Source organism: Lithobates pipiens, unplaced genomic scaffold (genome assembly GCF_037356315.1).
Source record: "Lithobates pipiens isolate NorthernLeopardFrog02 unplaced genomic scaffold, aLitPip1_a1.2 Scaffold_8, whole genome shotgun sequence".
In the NCBI taxonomy this organism is placed as follows: domain Eukaryota; kingdom Metazoa; phylum Chordata; class Amphibia; order Anura; family Ranidae; genus Lithobates; species Lithobates pipiens.
In genome coordinates, this window is record NW_027507903.1 from 519929049 (window position 1) to 519943083 (window position 14035).

At 48.7% G+C, this 14035-nt stretch overlaps 1 protein-coding gene across 1 annotated transcript in view; it reads right to left on the reverse strand.

Annotated features, from left to right (window-relative positions):
* GMCL1 (germ cell-less 1, spermatogenesis associated) overlaps positions 1-14035 on the reverse strand; it is a 209386-nt gene that overhangs the window by 93303 nt on the left and 102048 nt on the right. The window contains exon 8 of the mRNA XM_077469455.1: positions 9923-10007. Coding sequence (XP_077325581.1) covers positions 9923-10007 — 85 coding nt within the window. The remainder of the gene's footprint in view (positions 1-9922; positions 10008-14035) is intronic.

A 14035-nucleotide genomic window follows, 5' to 3' on the forward strand; every position in this document is an offset into this window, starting at 1 on the left:
TCCAAGGCTGTAGGGGACGTGGCCGGTTCTGTGTGTAGTGGGGGGGCGAGCTTGTCTAGGGAGGCTTATAGTGAAGTGTTGTAGACAGAAGTGGCCAAGTTAGGACAGGACAGAGGTGGTCAGTAGCAGAGTAGAGAAGAGTTGAGGAGGTGAAGGTTTTTACGGGTAACTGTGAGAGAGACACACACACAGAGACGGACACACAGACAGAAAGACACACACACACACACACACACACACACACACACACACACAGAAAGAGAGACACTAATAAGGTGGTGGTCAGAGAGAGGGAAAAAAATAGTTGGAGAGGTTGTATGGAGAGCATAGGTAGGGGGAAATAAGGTCAAGGTTGAATCCGACAGTGTGTAGAAGCACGTATCTGTTTCTTCAGCTCAAAGGAGGAGGTTGGACTGCAAAGTTTGGAAGTAGCAGAAGTGTTAATACAAACAGGGATGTTGAAGTCACCGAGAATGATTGTGGAGATTTCAGAAAAGAGAAAGTAGGGGAGTCAGGCAGGGAAGTCATGAAGAAAGGCCGATATTGGTCCAGGGGGCTGGTAGATCACAGCTATCCTTAGAGAAACTAGAGAGAAAAGACGAATGCAATGTGCTTCAAATGAGGAAAGTGACAGAGGGAGGTGGGTGAAGTACCAGAAAGATGATATGTGGGGTTAGAAGGATTCCCACTACCCCTGCCTTCTGTCCATTGGGTCTGGGGGAGTGAGTCCAAAGACTGCCACCATGGGAAAAAAGACAGCAGGAGTAGTAGTGTCAGATTCATGAAGCCAGGTTTCACTAATGGCGAGTAGATTAAATGAGTTAGCAATAAAGAGGTCATGGAGAGAAATGAGTTTGTTGCAGAAAGAGCGGACATGCCAAAGGGCGCAAGAGAAGGAGAGTCTGGCTTTGGGAAGAAGGAAGAATGGAAACTAAAGGGCAATGGGTGTGCTGGGTACAGTTAAATGATGGAAGAGAAGCAGGGGGCTGACTGAGGTAATATGATTGAGTGTGATTTATATGAAGGGACATGCCCCAGGGTCTTCGTGGTTTTATTACTGTGGCTTTAGAATTAGCAAGAGTTAATGAGTGCAGTAATAAGGAGAAGACAGATGTGAGGGTGATAGAGATAGATAGATATATATATATATATCTATATATCTATATATCTATATATCTATATATCTATATATCTATATATCTATATATCTATATATACACACACACACATACACACACACACATATATATATACACATCTCCACCCCACATAAGTGTTAGAGGAGTATTAGAAAGAGCATGTTGAGTTAGACCCTCCCCCCCCCCCCCCCCGTCAGTTTTTATTGCCGTTGACCTGGTGATCTGCCCAGTAAAAAACACCTCCTGTATTAGAATGCCTCCTCTCTGGATAAAGGAGCACAGGGGCACTGTTGGACAGCAGCACCGTCAGCCTGGGGAGGAGGGGAGGGTTAGCTGTACTAGCAGATTTAATTACACTAACAATATGAAGCCAAATGTCAAACACTTTATAAGCAGTTAGAAACGGCTTATCCTTTTGGAATAAAGGTTTTAAAGGTTTTACATGAATACAATCTGATCATTGGAAGCATTTCTGTTAGTGGTAAATGGTTTGTCTAATCTTTGTAACTGATACATTTGCTGTAGAGCTTAATGTTTGAAAAAACTGTTGCAGGACAGATCACCAGATGAAAAGTAAGCATGAAAAGTAAGCATGAAAAGCAGTCACCACTCCTTAGACATGGTAAGCTGCAATGTAATAAAGGTTTGCTTTTGAATTTAATACAAATGTAAAGTGCCGACACGGTCTTTCAGGCAGCATTTCCAAAGCATGCTTGTCCACAGCAGTGACAAGTGTCAGGAAAATCAGTAGTCAATGTATAGACAAATGGGGACATTTTAGAAGACTCTAGTTCAGCCACATTTGGGGCATTCCATCCAGTTCTGGTCACCAATCCTCAGAAAGGATATGCTGAAATAGAAAGAATCCAGAGAAGGGCAACAAAATAATAAGGGGCCTGGAGGACCTCAATTACTAGGAACAACTACAAGCACTAAACTTATTCTCCCTGGAGAAGAAACACTTGAAAGGAGATATGATGGGGGGCGTGGCCGGACGGCGAGGAGACAGGACGTGTTGAGGCTAAGCTCCGCCGGCCGGTTCCGAATCCGCAGCCATCCTCCGCTGTGGAAGCCTCGTTTCACCCCATAAAGGACTTACCTGCTAGCCTGGGCACTCCCGCACAGCTCCATTCGGGTTTGGCAGCATTCTTTGACCCTCGGGCGGAACGATTCGGCCCGCCGCGGACGCCACCAGCAGCGCGCCGGCCGCCATCTTGCGGCCTACTCGGCCTCCGGGATCGCCGCTCTCGCCTGACACTCCGGCCGGGAATATCCGCATCGGCAGCGGGGGGTCACCAGACGAAGACCCTCCTGGTCGCTGGACCCTGAAAACGGGAGCCAGCACTTGATCCCCCTCCACGGACTCCTCTGGGCCTGGTGAGTCGCAGGGCGGGCTGCATCCTATCCCCAGGCCATTCTAACCCAGCCGGGCGGGTCTCATCCTTCTGGGCTGTGAGGGGACTGAAGTAGGACGGGCCCTGATAACCCCCTAGGAACCAAGGCTGCGGGTTACTCGGCAGCAGCCCCTTTTCCCAGGAAAGGCCCTGGCTTCGGCCTGTTCTGGATGACGGCGGCCATCTTGCTACACCCAGTACTCTAAAGTTTATTCTTCCATAGCCTGTTTGTGTGGGGAGAGACTAATTCCTTGCTACTACCTAGAATTATTATATACTGAGGGTACTCATGAACTAAGAACCAAGATGGTCGCAAACTAATGGCGCTTCTCCACCACCGACCACACGGACAGTGAAATCGCCGCTCCTGCACATTAATTTGGGCTCGACATACCCCGCAATTGAAGCTGACATTATGGGACGCAAATCAGGCACAGCGCGAAGCACCTCGAGGAGACAAGCTGTGAGTGCAAGCCTCGAGGCCTTTCCACCGGACGGTCCGCTGAATTCGCAGGCCTCGGACATGGACTTTACCCCTCCGCTGCTGACTGGTGAGCCCGAAGCTTGCTCGGATGCAGAAAGTATGCCTGGAACCCAACAACCGCATGTAGCGCCTTCTTTGCGGGACGCTGACCTGTTATCTCGCTTTAAAACCATGCTGCAGGGGGAACTGTCAGCAGCCACTTCTAAACTGGCCACGCATCTTACGAAGGAAATTCGTGAACTTGGCAACCGTACGAATGCGTTGGAAGATAGAATGGAGGCTGCAGCAACGGTCATTGATCACCATGAGCAGGACTTACAGGACCTCCGCAGGGACCTGGATGCAGCTCTCCTAAAATTAGAAGACTATGAGAACAGGTCTAGACGTGGGAACCTCAGGCTTAGGGGACTTCCCAAAACTATTGAGGATTTAACTTCCACGGCCACGGCCCTATTCCAAGAACTGGTCCCGGGCATCCCTATTGATCGCATGGAGTTTGACCGGATCCATCGGGCCCTGGGGCCGAGGAGAGAGGGGGGGCCCCCCTCGGGACATTATCATCAAGTTCACGTACTACCGTACGAAGGAAACACTCCTTAGAGCAGCACGGGACAAGCCTGATCTCCGCTTCCAAGGTCACAAATACCAGCTCTTTACTGACCTGGCCCCCACCACGGTGCTAAAGAGACGTCAGCTAAAGCCTTACACCTCAGCTTTGGTGGAACGCCACATTAAATACACATGGGGCTTCCCTTTTCGCCTCGCCTTTACCTACCAAGGTCGGGGCTACACTGTGCGTAACGCGGAAGAAGCTCAAGCGACCCCAGCATCCGCGAGAGAGCCCCAGGTCCTAAACCCGCTCCTCAGCGCTTGGGCCGTGTATGGGAGCCGGTCAGCAACAGGAAACGACCCCCACCGGATACCCAGCAGCATGTGCGATCCCCCTATTCAGACCCAGGATGACGACTGCACAGAGGAGCCCGTACAGGATTCTTTGCTGTTTGCTTGGTAACCTTCTCCAGGCCTTTGGAAAACTGTTTGCTTCCTCCGGGTGCGGGACTTTGTCTTCTACCGGATGTTGTGCCAAGTGTTCCTTATTCATACCTCCTCCCCCCCTCCTTGTTCTTATTTCCAAATTTTTAGTTGGTTCTACTTTGGTTTTGTGTTCAACCTAGAGGCCCTATACACCTTCCTTTATGACTTTGGGCTTCTACCAGTGATTCGGCCCTGCTAGGACTGCCTAATTTTGCCCAGACCTCTCAGCTAACCTGAGGGTCCTATATCAGGACAAAAATGTTATGTTATTTATGATTTTACATTAATTTTTATATTTTTCCTTCTTCCTTTTAGGGAGGGGAGGGGGAATGGGACTATAGTCCCGGTGGGATGGGGGCAGTTTGGGAGGCTGGTTCCGGGAGTACTGTATGTATTGCCTAGTTATGTAGGCAGGTTGCCCTTTGGACCCTAGGAGCCATCTGGGGCTCCAACTTTGCATTTTTCTTCCCCTTGTATTTTTTTTGTATGGTTTTACCCCTCCTCCCCCCTCGTCCCCACCCCCTCTCCCCTTGTTCATGGCCCCTCCCTGTTTCCCCGTCAATTCCCCTACTCCCCTTACCCTGCTCCTCTATCTCCCCCCTTCCTGCTTCCCCTCTTGCCCCCCTTCCCCCCTCCACTTGACTCCCTCCCTTCCCTGACCTCTCCCTCCCTCTTTTACCCTTTTTGACTCCAGGGGCCTGGCGGCGAACCAACGCGGGGGTCACGTTTGGGGACCGTGGTCACGTCCTCTCCTCGGGCGCTCCCTACGGGGTGACGCCTGGTGGGGAGAACCTATGGTCCCGGGGGCCAGTTTTTTTATCACTGCCATCCGATAGAGCGGTTCCCCGAGATGGGCCTGGCTCGTCTCATCTGTTTTTGGTTTAGTTCTCGTAGCCCTGTGCAGGGGCGGTAATAGGATAATAAGGTAGTAATGCTCTAGAAAATTGAAGTATTATTGTTCCTACTGTTATGTTTTACTATTCGTTAGCCTTGTGGTTGGTGGTGCAGCCACCTATATTAGTGTCCGGTAACGGGATGCTAAGCCCACCCATTGTGGTGTTTAGGTGTGTCACATGTTTCTTCAATGTTTCCTCTTCTCTTTCTTCCTCTTCTCCTCTGTGTTCTCCTCCCTCTCGCTCCCCTACTCGGACTCGGACTGCCTCGCCATGGGATCAGGGTAAGTACGTACCTTGCTGGCTGCGCTATCATTATATGTACCTTCCTTTACCCCCCATATGGCTCAAAATGTGTTGAAAATATTCTCACAGAACATACATGGGTTCAATTCCCCCAATAAGAGATCGAAGGTCTTCCGCCATTTAAAATCACAATCTATTGATGTGGTGTGTCTGCAGGAGACCAGGTTCTCCCAATCCTCATCCCCCAAATACTTGTCCCCTCATTATCCGATGTTTTTTACGGCCTCTGCCACTGAGAAACAGAGGGGTGCTGATGGCCTTTCGGCGTAACCTCCAATTTATCTGTTCTAAAGAAATAGCAGACCCTACGGGTAGATATTTGATCCTGCAGGGCACCCTGTGGGACCAGGAGGTCACTTTGGTTGGATACTACGCTCCTAACTCATTTCAGCAGAGGTTTTTCTCCCACCTACTTCAAGTGATCACCAGGCACCAAAAAGGCCTTCTGATTATGATGGGAGACTCAAACTTTGTTTTTGACTCCTCTTTGGACAGGCGTAGTCTCAGGGAAGTGCCTCCGTCCCGTGATGCCTCTCAGGAACAACTATTGCATGATCTCTTCCAATCTTATGGCATGGTGGACGTGTGGCGTGAGCAACATCCATTGTCTCGGGATTTTACCTTTTTCTCTAACCCCCATCAGAGTTTCTGTAGGATAGACCACGTGTTCCTGCAACTTAGCTCCCTGCCCTTGGTGCAAAAGATCACTATCGCCACCTCTCCGTGGTCCGACCACGATCCCCTGATCTTTGGAATCACTTGGGCGGGATTCTCCCGCCCAGCCTATCTTTGGCGGCTTAATGAATCCCTCCTAAGTACGAAAGCTACATCCTCCCATATAGAAACTCATATCCAAACTTATTTTGCAGAAAATGTGGGCTCGGTCGGCTCTCCCATCGCCTTGTGGGAAGCCCACAAGGCGACGGTCAGGGGACACTTGATCCAGATCGCTTCCCGTACAAAACGGGCCAGAGAGCAGCGGATACGGGAATTGACCTCTTTACTAGAGGCGGCGGACGCGACATGGAAGGCGCACCCTACGGTAACCCATAGGCGGACACGTGACAAATTGGCCACTGAGTTGGACCTGCTCGCCTCTGCTCAGGCGGAAAAGGCCCTGCGTTGGTCCAAATATAAGTTTTATAGTTGCTCGAACAAACCTGGTCCTATGTTGGCTAGGAAACTTAATTCAGTGGGACGCCCGGGCAGGCCGGTTCGTCTGCAGGTGATGGGAGGGGGACTTACGTCAAACCCATCTAAAGTAGTGGCAGGCTTTGCCTCCTTCCTCTCATCCCTATATAATAGACCGGCAGCCTTCGACCGAGACGGGGCTGAGAGATTCTTCCAATCGATTGACCTCCCTACATTGTCCTTGGCGGCACGAGATAATTTGAATGCTCCTATAACGGAAATGGAGGTCGCCCAAGCCCTAAAATCCCTTAAGCCTTCCAAGGCTCCCGGTCCGGACGGCTTCACCGGTCTATATTACAAGACATTTGCACCCCTGCTCACGCCCCATCTCACATCTTATTTCAACGCCTGGCGGGACGGCGCGAGACCTTCGCCGGACTCGCTGAAAGCTCATATCACTATGATACCTAAGTCGCCCGAGGAGGCCACGGACCCGCAGTCCTTTCGTCCCATCTCCCTGTTGAATGTTGACCTGAAGGTACTGGGCAAGGTCCTAAGTGCGCGGGTCAACAGATATCTTCAGGCCCTCATTCAGAGGGATCAGGTGGGCTTTGTACCCGGTCGCCAGGCGGGGGATAATGTCCGCAAGGTGGTCCATCTCCTCCATATACTTAATCAGCGCAAAATTCCAGGACTCTTGCTTTCCCTAGACATATATAAAGCGTTTGATTCGCTCTCGTGGGATTACCTTTATTTTGTTCTAACCAAATGGGGATTTGGTCCACATTTCCTGCAATGGATCCAAGCCCTATATTCCGCACCGTCGGCATCAGTAAAATACGCGGGCTTCCTTTCGGACCCTTTCCCGATACTCCGGGGAACTAGACAGGGCTGCCCCCTGTCCCCGGCACTGTTTATCCTGGCCTTGGAGCCGCTGGCGGCGGCGATCAGGGCCAATAGTGATATCTCGGGAATTCCTTACGCAGGCACTCAATACAAAGTGAACCTATTCGCGGACGACGCCCTCTTGACCATTTCAAACCCGCTCATCTCCCTGCCCAACCTGCAACTTGTATTAGATCAATTCTCAGCCTTCTCAGGTCTTCAAATTAACCACTCCAAAACCACAGCGCTGAATGTTAACCTCCCTTTGGAACTGGTTCAGCGACTTCAAGACCATTTTCCTTATCGCTGGGCATCGCACTCGATTGACTATTTAGGTGTCAAATTGACTCCAGCTTACTCCTCCCTATTCTCTGCCAATTATTATCCCCTATTACGTATGGTGTCCACCCTTATGCAAACCTGGCAATTTCCCTCACTCTCCTGGGTAGGAAGGATCTCGGCGGCAAAGATGACGATACTTCCCAAAGTCCTTTATTATTTTCGCACTCTGCCTGTCCGGGTACCCGCTTTTTTCCTTCGACTCCTGCAGAATAGGATCCTCCAATTTATATGGGCGCGCAAACGCCCTAGGGTACCTAGAGCGACCCTTTATACCCACAGGCTTCGGGGAGGCCTGGGGGTTCCCAACATCTCTAAATACCATGTAGCAGCCCAGATCTCCCCATTGACCATGCTTCACGCAACCACGGATGTTCCTCTGTGGGTGCTCCTTGAGGTACCTGGTTCTGACCCGTGTTCACTTCAGGCACTCCTATGGCTCCCCAGGAATCTACGCCCTCCCTCTCTAAGCCCTATGCTGCTTCATGGTCTGCAGGTGTGGGACTCAGTTCGATCGGTTAACAATTTGATGTCCCCCTTCCTACCCCTACTCCCCATCACCCATAACCCTCTTTTCCTTCCCGGTCATGTGGAGCCCCAGGCATTCTCCTGGTGGTCTTCGCATGGCTACCCACAAGTTCAAAATTTTCTATCTTCCCGTTCTTTTCCCTCCTGGGAGAGTATCAGGGAAGCGCAGGGGGCGCCGGTTACGGAGCATTATCACTTTATCCAATTAAAGCACTGGATTGTAGCATTGCGCCGCACGTCCACCTATCCCTTCCAAAAAACTTTTTTTGAACATACATGCCATCACTCCCCAGGGTCTCCGGGCCTCATCTCGGCAATTTATGCCTCCCTGAATGGTCGTCCGCCATCGGCGCCCCTCTCTTATATGACTCAATGGGAAAAGGACCTTCAGGCCCCAGTAGACCCTGAGGATTGGAACAGAGCCTGGCACACGGTCGCCAAATGCTCGTTCAACACAAATACCTTAGAGGCCGCATATAAAGTAATGTTCCGATGGTATTGGGTGCCTGCCCGCACGGCTCGGGCATTCCCTGGGAGTACTGACAGATGCTTCCGCAATTGTGGTCAGCGAGGTGATGTCATGCACACATGGTGGGCTTGCCCAAGGTTGGTGGGGTTCTGGTCTAGGATCTTTGGTTTACTGCAGACACTCTTTCATCTAACGATCCGAAGGGACGCTAGGCTAGCTCTCCTACACTGCCCGGTCCCTGGCCTGCGCGGCCCTCAACAGAAGCTGGCTACCTATCTATTTATAGCGGCCAAGCGGACCATTGCCCAAGCCTGGAAGTCACCACGGGTAGATTTTCAAGGGGTTAAGACACGTATGACTGCTATGTTACTTCAAGAACGTATGTCCAGTATTGTCCATGATTCTCATGCTAAATTTCTGAAGATCTGGGAGCCGTGGATCTCTTATGAGTTCCCCACGCTCCAAGCAGCATGCCTGGGTTTGGAGAATTCTCCTGGCGGGGCGTCCGAGCCCGAGCTTTCCCCCCTTCCTTTCCCCCCCCCCCCTTTTTTTTGTCTTCTCTTTCTCTCTGCCCTTCTTTCTTCTGTTCCCTATTTCTTTTCTCTTTCATTAGTACTCTCTCATATTTCTAAATAAAAACTGCTACCTCCCATGGACGGGGGTGGCAGGAACAGGGCTTACTTGCAGACCATGATTAAGAGATGAGTTGTTTGACACTGAATCAGTCTAGATTCCATTTTTTGCCCATCTCCCCTTTTTTCCTGTGTTTATCAGGAATATATTGTGATAGTTAGCCCTTTGGATTTATATTTGTGATGAGTGGCCCCTGTGAGGGCTCACAAGGAGATGATTATGCTCTTTTGTTTATTACTGCTTCTTCAAAAATTCACAATAAACATATTGAAACAGAAAGGAGATATGATAGTGATATACAAATATCTCAATGATGATCCCAGCGTAGGAAGAAAACTAAATCAGTTTCAGGGAGTGTAAGAGGACACACAATGAGATTGTAGGAGAAGTGGTTTAACCTAAAGTTGCGGGGTTTTTTCATTGTTGGGGCAATAAGGACATGGAAGCCTCTTCCACAATTGGCAGTGTCAGCGGGCAGTATTGACCATTTTAAGAGACTCTTGGACTTGCATCTTAGTGAACACAACATACAGGGATATGAGAATGATTGACATAGCACACACACGGGTTGAACTGGAATAAAAGACATTAAACTTTACCAACTAAGAAACTATTAACTATGAAACAGGGTTTTCCATGTGTTGCAGATTTGACAGCAAGGTTGTCCATTGACATAATTTGGTTACCTTTTTTAAAGCAGTGTATACATCCATTTCTACCTGCATTACTAGAAGGTCGGGCGATGAGATCAGCTGCTTCATCATATTGATGCTGCAAACACAAATATAACTTATTAGCATAAGGTAAGAAAACGTGTTAAAAAGAACAATACCTAAAAAACAAAGAAAAAAAATAAATAAATAAATACAACACACACAAAGGTCTTATGCTAAACATCTGCTAATATTCTCAACTGTACATAGGGGAAAAAAATATCCATCAGATGATACACATTCTCCATTCTTAAGAGATGTGCTTTTTTTTTATAATTATGCTTACCTATGTGGATGGAGCATCAGACCGATGCTGCAGCTGTCCCCCGGGATCTCTGCGCCAAGAACCGGGCCACCACCGAACACCACTGATGGCTTGGTTCCCACTCCTCCCTGAGTAGAGAGATGTTGCCTGTTGGTCAGCATCTCTCCTGCTCTGATCCTCCATGCTCACTGGAGCGATGAGCTGTAAAGGGGCGGGAGCAGCCATCTCAGCGGCTCTCTGAGAGGATGAGACAGGCATCAGTCAAGGCAGCTGGCGGATCCAGACTTGGGAGGTCGGGATGACACGCTGCTTGATAGCAGTGACGTCAGCAGACAGCAGACTTCAGCCTGCTCTCCGCTGAAAATGACACAGAAGTGCAAAACGAATTGCACTCCTGTGACCCAGAGGAGATGCCCAGCCTAAAAAGCTCAGGCTGGACATCTTTAATCCTACACACCCTGTACTGCCAATTGTAAACTGCTTGCTCCATGTTACAATTTCTTTAATGCAACAAAAGCTGCATTTCAACTTTAACTAGCTACATTTATGGACTTTATTCAGTGCTATCAAATAAAAAGCAGGATGTAAAACAAAAAAGTGCTTTAAATAAAAAATTAACCCGTTTTGAAAAATAATAATCAAATGCATTTAATCATATCAAACCAGTAGTTAAGAGTTTAAAAGGGTTGGTGGGAGATCTTAATGGAGTCATAGATCCTACTTTAGATAAACACCCTCCTCCACCAGGGGGCCCCACTAAGAGTATAACGGCCTTGGCGAGGTTTATAGGGGAAGTAGGATGGACAGACCCATGGAGACATAGAAATCCAACAGAAAGACAATTCTAATGCTTTTCTAAGACGCACACGTCCCTATCTAGAATTGACCTGTGCCTGTACTCGGCATCTCAGTATGTGGAGAAGGTGCAATACCTCAATAGAAGTATCTCTGATCACTCCCCTCTGTTAGTTCACATAACGGTTAGACCAGCTTCCACATTGCAGAGAGCCCCATGGAAGCTCAATGCCTTCTGGTTAAACCTCCTCCCTTCCACCACAAAAATTGAAACAGACATTGTGGCTTACTGGCAGAGACACAGAGTATCCTGATTCGAATGCCGCTTGGGACGCTTTCAAAGCTTTCCTGAGAGGGCTTTTCATCTCTGAGGTCAATGCCATTAAGCGAAATACGTCTGCTCAGAGGGAACAGGCTGATTGGTTGGCGAGACGCCTGGAGGCGGAGTACATCGCCATCTCGGATGAGACCACCCGGGAGGCGTGGATAGCCGCCCAGGATGCATTTAATAGAATTGACACCTCAAAAGCGAATCAAAAAAGTTTTTTTCAACAAATTGGCTTTCTATGAGGAGGGTGAACAGACTGGTAAACTCTTGGCCACGATAGTGCACTCTTATCAATCGTCCCCATCTCACAAATCGGGCAGGTTGGTTAACGCCCCTGACCTGGTGGTGCAGGAATTGGTGGAATTCTATTCTGAGCTCTATAGATCCAAGCAGACATGCACTATAGGAGGAGGTTCAAGATTTCCTACAGTGAATAGAGCTACCGTGTTTAACGGAGTCCCAGGTAGAATTTCTTGAAGCTCCCATTACTGTAGAAGAAATGCATATAGCCACTAACTCGTTCCCAAATTCCAAAGCCCCAGGAGATGACGGTATTCCGATCGAGGTTTATAAACAGTTTGGAGATGTAATATTGCCTCAATTACTCCTTACACTAAATTTAGCTAGGGAGTCACAACGCCTTCCGGATTCTATGAGAAGAGCCAGCATTGTACTGCTTCTCAAGCCGGGGAAAGATCCGCTAGACCCCGGCTCGTATAGGCCGATCTCGCTCTTGCAGAACGATATCAAAATCCTTGCCAAAGTGCTGGCTCTGAGACTTAACACTGTGATATCTTCCATCATCCATCCGGATCAATTGGGTTTTATACCGGAAAGGTCTACGGCAATTAACCTTCGCCGCTTATTCCTTAACATGCAGTCCCGCGCGGATAATATGGGCGACAGGGCGTTGCTGTCACTTGACGCCCACAAGGCATTTGACAGCATCGAATGGCGGGACCTGTGGGTGACTCTTGAAAAATTTGGGTTTGAGCCTGGCTTTTTATTGTGGGTTCAACTATTACATAACTCCCCCTCTGCGGTAATAAGGGAAGCTGGACGGGTGTCTTCTCCTTTTCCTCTATATAGAGGGACTAGACAGGGCTGCCCCCTGTCCCCTCTACTTTTTGCCATTGCCATAGAGCCCATGGCAGCCCTGGTGCGCTGTAACTCTTTAACAACGGGCTTTAAGTATGGGCAGCTACACGAAAAACAAATGTTATTTGCTGACGATGCCATGCTGCTACTGGGGGATACGTCAGGGTCCCTGGATGAGGCCATGTCAGGGGTTGAGAGATTTGGGTCGTTCTCGGGTCTAGTGATTAATTGGACCAAATCAAATATTATGTTATTAGACTCTACTACTTCACAAGACCCCACACTACATGACATTCCGATGTCTACAAAATTTAAGTACCTAGGGATATGGTTCACTCCACAGCCCTGCGAATATATAATGTTGAATCTTTCCCCGTTATGAAGTAGGATCAGGGATAAAACAAAAACATAGGCTAAATTAAAAATGTCATTGATGGGCAGAGTAAACCTTACCAAAATGATTTTCATGTCACAATTATTGTACATCTTACATAACACCCCAATGGTAATTCCACTTAAAATGTTTAGAATTATTAACTCCTTATTTAGAGCATTTCTCTGGCTTAACAAACCTCCCAGAATAAGATTGGAACAGCTTCAGAAACCCAAAGAGGCAGGCAGGCTGGCCCTTCCCAACCCATGGCTCTACTATTTAGCTGCCCAACTTAAACATATTGCTCGGGCCACATCAAACAGACTGGAGATGGGGGGGGGGGGGTAACCCACCACTGCTCTGAGACATGCCACAGGCTCGGGCGGGGTAGTTACGGGTCTAGAGGCCTTATCGTTCGCCAAATCGAATAGGCAGTTCCCAACGTATGCCCCAATTCAGAAAATTTGGAATAAAACACGCCAATTACAAGATGTAGAGGGCTTTACGGAGTACAGTCCAATATGGAATAACTGGTACTATGGGGAGCTGCTTGACTTGCGCTGAACGTTGGAAACACAGAGTAACCCACCTAGCTCACATTTTTACTAGGGGTAAATTTCTCTCCTTTGCAAAAGTTGAGGGAAGCACATGGAGTCCCTCAATCTATGCATTTCCATTACTTGCAACTGTGGCATGCCGTCAAGGCGCAGGCAGGAAACACTCCTTGGATACAATCCCCCACCCCAATCTTTCGTTATGTGATAGAAGTCACCAGTTACAAGGGTTTTATATCCAGTTCATATGCTATGTTACTTAATGCATTTTTGCCCAGCTTCCCAGCAAAGGTGACTACCTCATGGGAGAGGGATGTAGGAGCATTTGAGGAGGACCAATGGGCTGAGGCCCTACAGGCAATACAAGGGTGCTCGCTGAATACGGCACAGCGATTGTCACAATTGTACATTGTAATGAGGGTGCACCGTACGCTGGCCAGACTGTACAAGATTGGGATTGAGGAGGATCAATGCACCAGGTGCGCAAGGGACCATTGAGATCTCATTCATTTACTGTAGCGCTGCCCCAAATTACAGCTATATTGGAGGAGAGTCATTGAAACTCTCAATGGGGTCTTCATGGTAACGGTGCCACAAAACCCAAAAGTGTGTATCCTAGGTATTATGGACGACCTCCCAATAGAGGCGAACCCTAAGGAGGCCATAGGTAGAG